Source organism: Triticum aestivum, chromosome 4B (assembly GCF_018294505.1).
Source record: "Triticum aestivum cultivar Chinese Spring chromosome 4B, IWGSC CS RefSeq v2.1, whole genome shotgun sequence".
Taxonomy (NCBI): Eukaryota; Viridiplantae; Streptophyta; class Magnoliopsida; order Poales; family Poaceae; genus Triticum; species Triticum aestivum.
The window spans coordinates 31,260,615-31,267,076 of record NC_057804.1 but is presented as its reverse complement, the minus strand read 5'-3'; the positions used below and the strand labels follow the sequence as shown (position 1 = coordinate 31,267,076).

Below are 6,462 nucleotides of genomic sequence, written 5' to 3'. Positions count from 1 at the left end.
CCAGCAAAAAATTGTTAGGTCAGTGCTGGGACATGAATGGTTGAAGCTTTCTTCATCGTCGGTTGTACCTTTTGTCACCAACAGTTGCAGCTTCTCATCGCCGTTCATAACTTCCGTAGTAGCATCTTCTTCTCGACCACCCCGGTCACCGGTGGCAACTTTTTCGCCGCGGGTTGTAGCTTTTTGTGTCCCTGATCGCAGCTTCCTCCATGCCGGTTGTAGCAATTGGGATCACCGGGCGTGCTTTCCCCCCCGGTTGTAGCTGCAGCTTTCCCATGGCTGGTGGACGCTTTTGCCATCACCGGTTGCAGCACCCCATGACGCCGCTTCCAGCAAAATGCGCAGCTCGAGGTCACCGCTGATGTAGCTCGTGGTCACCGCCAATGCATCCCATGACAAAGGTTGAAGCTTTTTTGCTTGCTGGTTGTAACTTTTGCCGTAGCCCGTTCGAGTTTTTTTCATGGCAATAGCTTCCGCAGTTCTCCGACGCAACAAAAAAACTCGCCGGTCCCAGGAAAAACTCCTGCCGGTTGTAGCCCTGTGTTATGCAGGTTGAAGCACATCGACTCGCCGCCTATGCCATACAGCGTTCACGCTTCAGTCATCTATGGGTGCCCCCAGTTTTGCAGCCACCGGTGATCATCTTTCCCAGCTCCGGCGGGTGCTGGTTGCAGCACCCGCCGTCGTCCACCCCCTGTTGTTGGATCTCCTGCTGACGGCCATGGCGTTCGTAGCAAAGGAGCAGCGCGAGGTGTGCAGGATGGGCACTGGGCATAGAGATTTGGGGAGGGGAAGACGAGTCAAAGGTGGGAGGAGATAAAACGAATCTGTCATTGGGTGGGCCTCCCTCGGGCCTGCATGTGCGCAGCCAATTAGGCGTGCGCGAGCGGGAGCGTCCGGCCGAGCGTTCCGCCGGCGCACCGTTCCCAAACGATTACCTTTGAAAAAAACTACTTCCGCACAAGAATTATAACCCACCCACGAGAAAGGGCACCGCACACATCGCCATGAGAGAGGATGCCGCGGTGTAGCCAGCCAAACCACCCTTTCACTAGTCACCGTTGCATAGCTTTTGTGACACCGGCACATAACTTTTGGCTTGTTGGCATAATGCAACGCACGCATGATGACAGCGCGCTCGAGTCGTCGCGATTCGGGAGGCATGGCCCGCCAATTTCTACCGCTGCTTGCCTGCTGGCGTGCCCTATGGGCGGGACCGCCGACCCGAGGCCGTCGACCGGCAGATCGCACCGCCATCGGCGTGCGCGCGTACACGTCCCCGTTCCAATCCAGCCCCATCCAACCCGACCCACGCCCTCAGATCGAATACCAGACCAGATCAGCTGGCCCGTCCGACCACCGGCGAAAAATTTGGATCACACCACCACGGCCAGAAAAGCGCCCGCTGTCACTCCCGCCTAGTGTACGACAGTGAGCGAGCGAGACTGAGCCGCTCGCTCTCACCAGCTTTGTACCGTGGCACTACCTACCGACCCCAGTGGTCCGGCCAGACCACCGGCCAAAAAATAGGGTCGCGGCGTCACATGCGCCACCACGGTCAGGAGGGCAGAAAGCGCTGCTCACTTTCACTCACTCACTGCCCACTCCCACCGGCGAGCGAGAGTGAGACTGAGAGCTGCTCGCTCGGTACCAGCGGCCTAGTAGTAGCTCAGATGATGGCGCCGCCGCGGCTGCTGCCGCTGCTGGTGCTGCTGCTGGCCGGCGCCGCGCTGCTCGGATGCACGCGCGCCGCGGCGGACACGGGCGGGCTGAGCCGGGCGTCGTTCCCCAAGGGCTTCGTCTTCGGGACGGCCACCTCGGCGTTCCAGGTCGAGGGCGCGGCCGCCGGCGGCGGCCGCGGGCCCTCCATCTGGGACCCATTCGTCCACACCCCCGGTACGCCACCCCACGACCCGCTCCCGCTCCTGCTCCACCAGCTGCTATGCTAGATCCCGCACTATCATGTCACTGATTGGCTTCCGCCATGAAATTCACCATCTTTGTTGCTGCCTGCCGCCAACAGGGAACATTGCGGAGAACGCGAATGCAGATGTCACCACGGATGAATACCATCGCTACAAGGTACTGTAGAAAAGGAGTACACGAGTATCCAAGTTCACCCACCTGTGTTTATCAAATTCTGTTACTCTGAAGCATAAACAAGCATGGATTTTTTTATTTATTTTTTTAAATTCAACTTTCCAAGTTAACTGTGATCTGAAACAGATGTTTGAGTTGATGCTCACTAAGTCCATTTTTTACTTTTAATTTGAGATTATTTATAATTTTCGGAGCTACATCAATCTGTTGTTGAAAAAATAATATCCTGAGTGAAAAATGGGTTCTGTCAGACTGATATTCGTTGCCCTTTTATGCCACCGCAGGAAGATGTTGATCTCCTGAAAAGCCTGAATTTCGACGCGTATCGGTTTTCAATCTCATGGTCCAGGATCTTCCCAGGTACATAAACGCTGACTCTTGCTGTATCATCTACTCGAGCTGTTTCTCTGATGCATTTTGGTTTGATTCAGATGGGGAGGGGAAGGTCAACAAAGAAGGTGTAACGTATTACAACAATCTCATAGACTACATCCTTAAGCAAGGTACGGCATCAAAGTATCAAATGGAGTGGTACAGTTCTTCAAGTGTTTATGTGAACAGGGCTCACTCCTTATGTTAAAACTGAGCAGGGCTCACCCCCTATGTCAACCTCAACCACTATGATATCCCTCTTGCGCTTCAGAAGAAGTATGATGGCTTCTTAAGCCCAAAGATCGCGTAAGTCACACTAAATATTACTTTTCCCTTTTCACGCACACGCACTCGCGCTCGTCTATTGGTATTGCCTTGCCATTTTGGAGTAATTTACACATTGATAAAGTAGATATTGGAATTTGCCAACACTTTAAACATATTTAGTCTAGACTAGATTGTTTATAATACAGGGTATGCAGGAGAGCTACATTACCTGTACATTAAGAAGAAAGGTGTTTTCTTCCAAGATTATATATAAGAGCAGAAAGAAGCTTAACAACCACAATTCTTGACCATGACTGAGTTTTCACTTTCTTTGTGAACATACCAACATAAGATAAATGAACCATCTACATAATCTGTAATTTCTGTGTATAATTGTTGATACATGTGAGAATGCAACTTCTATGCTTATGACAGTTTTTACATGGGTCAAGGAGCATTAAAACATTTCTCTGTCTTTTGCTGTAGGACCATATTTGCGGACTATGCTGAATTTTGTTTCAAGACTTATGGTGATCGAATTAAGAACTGGTTCACATTCAATGAGCCAAGGATTGTAGCAGCACTGGGCTTTGATACTGGAACGAACCCCCCTAACAGGTGCACCAAATGCGCTGCCGGTGGGAACTCAGCAACAGAGCCTTACACTGTTGTTCATAACATTCTCTTGTCTCATGCTACCGCAGTTGCGAGATACCGCAATAAGTACCAGGTTGGTGACATGGTAGTTTGTACGTACACAATAATTGTCCTAATTTGGCAGCGTAAAATTTTGGTTGTTTTCTTGAGTTTGTTTCTGAATGGAATTGAATTCATATCTTGCAAAAAACAATCCATGCTATACCAAGTGGTTAAAGTTTCTTATTAACATTTATTTTTTGAAAGAAGGATATTCGGCTGCAAGTTTGAAATTCTTTTGCTTTGCCATATGGTAGCAAAATTAGCGAAAGCATTTTGGTCTACTAAAATGGTGTGCTTCTAATATGTTAATAACTTAATATACAAAATAGTGTCAGAACTCACTTGCACTTGGGAGCAATGGAATATCATATGTTATGTGCATTCGTAGTGAAAAGTATCTATTTAGGCAACTATGTCCTATATGTATCTGTGCAGTCCTGTCATCTGACTCTAAGCAAAATTTAGGCAAGTCAGAAAGGCAAAGTTGGGATAGTTCTGGACTTCAATTGGTATGAAGCTGCTACCAACTCACCTGCCGACCAAGCAGCAGCTCAAAGGGCTAGGGACTTCCATGTTGGTTGGTAAGACCATGGCAGTAATTCGTCACAAAACTTGAGGTTTTCATTTGACACAATTGTGTTTTATTGACAAATTTTGTTCCGAAAATTCAGGTTTCTTGATCCACTACTAAATGGCCAATACCCGAAGACCATGCAAGATATCGTAAAAGAGAGGTTACCTAGTTTTACACCTGAGCAATCTAAGTTAGTCAAGGGCTCCACGGATTACATTGGGATAAATCAGTATACGGCGACCTACATGGCGGACCAACCAACGCCCCAGCAACCACCAACAAGCTACTCGTCTGACTGGCATGTTCAATATATATGTGAGTCGTCAACTTAAGTATGATTCAGGTTTTGTAAATATATAAAATCAATTCATTTGCTCAAGACACATCACTTTTCACCTTCTCCTTTGAACCTGCAGTTCAGCGAAATGGTGTACCGATTGGACTGAAGGTACATATAGCTGTTTCCTCTTGCAACATCACATTGCGGTTTCTTCAGCCATTGTTACAAGATTTGACAGGTGCGAAAACTAACACGCGTGTATCTGGTGGTGCATCATTTTGTGTGCAGGCAAACTCCAATTGGCTTTACATCGTCCCGACGGGCATGTATGGATGTGTGAACTACATAAGGGAGAAGTACAACAACCCGACGATCATTATATCCGAAAACGGTATTTGAAAAAACGGCCTTATATATCCTCCTCTAACAACTTGAAAAAACAAACTCTACATGCAGCAATGCCCATCAGAGCAAGGAATATATACATACATAATACGAATCACGGTGATATGATAATAATGACATGGTGCCAGGAATGGACCAACCCGCGAACCTGACCCGCGAGGAGTTCCTGCACGACGCATCAAGGGTCGAGTTCTACAAGACCTACCTCGCGGAGCTGAAGAAGGCGATCGACGAGGGCGCGAACGTGGTGGGCTACTTTGCGTGGTCCCTCCTGGACAACTTCGAGTGGCTGTCGGGCTACACCTCCAAGTTCGGCATCGTGTACGTCGACTTCACCACCCTCAAGCGGTACCCCAAGGACTCGGCCTACTGGTTCAAGAACATGCTGCAGGCGTCGGGGCCCGGCTCCTCGAAAGACGGCACGGTTACTTCTGGCGGCACTCAGGCTGGCTCCGGCGTCTCAGGGAGCAACATGGCGGCTGGCGGTTCGGCCACCTCGAGTAGCCCCCGGGTTCTGCTCTCCCTGCTGGTTTGCCTGTATCTGGTTCTTCCCTCCATCTTCATGCTCTCCTTCTAGTGGTGAGGTTATTTTCTCTTGGTGTGGCAACTAGCTAGCAGTACTGAATAAGCAGTGGATTGGAACATCCTGAAGGGTCGGGTCCTCTAGTTCAGTTTCACACTATTGTTTGTGTGCCAGGATTGGATGATGTGACTGGCACCCAGATCTGTATGTTTGCATAGATTGAGCCTTATACAGCTCACCACCACTAGATTTTTCCTGGTATGTAAGTCGTTCGCGTTAACTCAAGCACATGCCTATCCTCCTTAGAGCAAGGTTCAAAATGTGCCCTTCTTCGTGTAGAGTTGGTAGTATTTACAGCAATGTGTACCAGAAGTGGTGCAATCTTTAATGGAAGGGAACCAACCCTATGTGGATGTAAATGGAAGGTTACTTGCATGGATTTTTTGGTAATTGCATTTATGGCCAAGTTGGGACAGCCTGAGCAAATGTAGGCTAAAAACTATGTTCTGAACCTAGTTTGGTTCCAATCTACAGGGGGTGGGACTACTGAGGATTGCAGCATTGAGCACTTTCATGCCTGGTGTTTGATTGACTGCATTTGTACTTTAGGGATGAGCAGATGCAAATCACAACTGTCAATGCCGGATACGAGGGAAAACTCGCCCGTGCCGCTCTCGCGGGCGGCAGGGCGAACCCTAGCCGCCGGCGGCCAGTGGCCCTCCCCAAACCCTCCCCCCCTGCCACCACCGGAGTGCGCCGCCAGGCGAAGCCTGGCTTGCGTGGGTGGCGGCGGGGCCTTCTTCCCCTTCTCCCATGGCTTTCGGCGGCCCGGGACGCAGGGCCGCGGTGAGGAGTGCGTCGTTCACGCGGGGCGGCGCGGTGGCGACCCGGGTGGCGTGTCGGTGGTGCGGGCGTGCGGCGGAGCGACGACGGCTGCGTAGTTCTGGAGGCGCGGGCTTGGGCGTGGGGTGGGCGAGGTGGCTGGCTGCTTCGGGGCTTCCTCGTCAGATCCCGGCGACAGGGGTTGCGGGCCGCGGCGGCGCGGGCTGGGGGCGGTGTCTGGCTAGGCTAGGTCGGCCTCTAGCATGGTGAGGCGTGCCAGCTGGTGCACCAGTGGCGGGGCGTAGCTGTACGGGCACAGAGACTGCAGATCTGGTGGTGGCTGCGGCGTCGCCCGTGCGGTCGACGTGGGTGGTGGTGGCGGTGGTCTCCGGGAGGGGGCGGCAGCGGTTGTCGGCCAAA

At 51.0% G+C, this 6,462-nt stretch overlaps 1 protein-coding gene across 1 annotated transcript; it reads left to right on the top strand.

Moving 5' to 3' along the window:
- The first annotated feature begins 1,508 nt into the window (after window positions 1–1,508).
- Window positions 1,509–5,670, top strand: LOC123090807 (beta-glucosidase 8). The gene is made up of 11 exons (XM_044512148.1): window positions 1,509–1,896; window positions 2,024–2,082; window positions 2,385–2,460; window positions 2,532–2,603; window positions 2,691–2,778; window positions 3,226–3,469; window positions 3,904–4,019; window positions 4,110–4,327; window positions 4,429–4,460; window positions 4,581–4,683; window positions 4,826–5,670. The coding sequence occupies exons 1-11, from the start codon at window positions 1,545–1,547 to the stop codon at window positions 5,272–5,274; spliced, it is 1,809 nt and encodes a 602-aa protein (XP_044368083.1). The 5' UTR covers window positions 1,509–1,544; the 3' UTR covers window positions 5,275–5,670.
- Window positions 5,671–6,462: the final 792 nt, after the last annotated feature.

What these genes read in the sequence shown, in the direction of transcription:
- LOC123090807 (XM_044512148.1), top strand. Translation starts at nt 1,545, where the DNA reads ATGCGCCACCACGGTCAGGAGGGCAGAAAGCGCTGCTCACTTTCACTC. An exon ending in ATGGTCCAGGATCTTCCCAG is followed by an intron (nt 2,461 to 2,531) that starts GTACATAAACGC and finishes GGTTTGATTCAG; the next exon opens with ATGGGGAGGGGAAGGTCAAC. An exon ending in TTCTTAAGCCCAAAGATCGC is followed by an intron (nt 2,779 to 3,225) that starts GTAAGTCACACT and finishes CTTTTGCTGTAG; the next exon opens with GACCATATTTGCGGACTATG.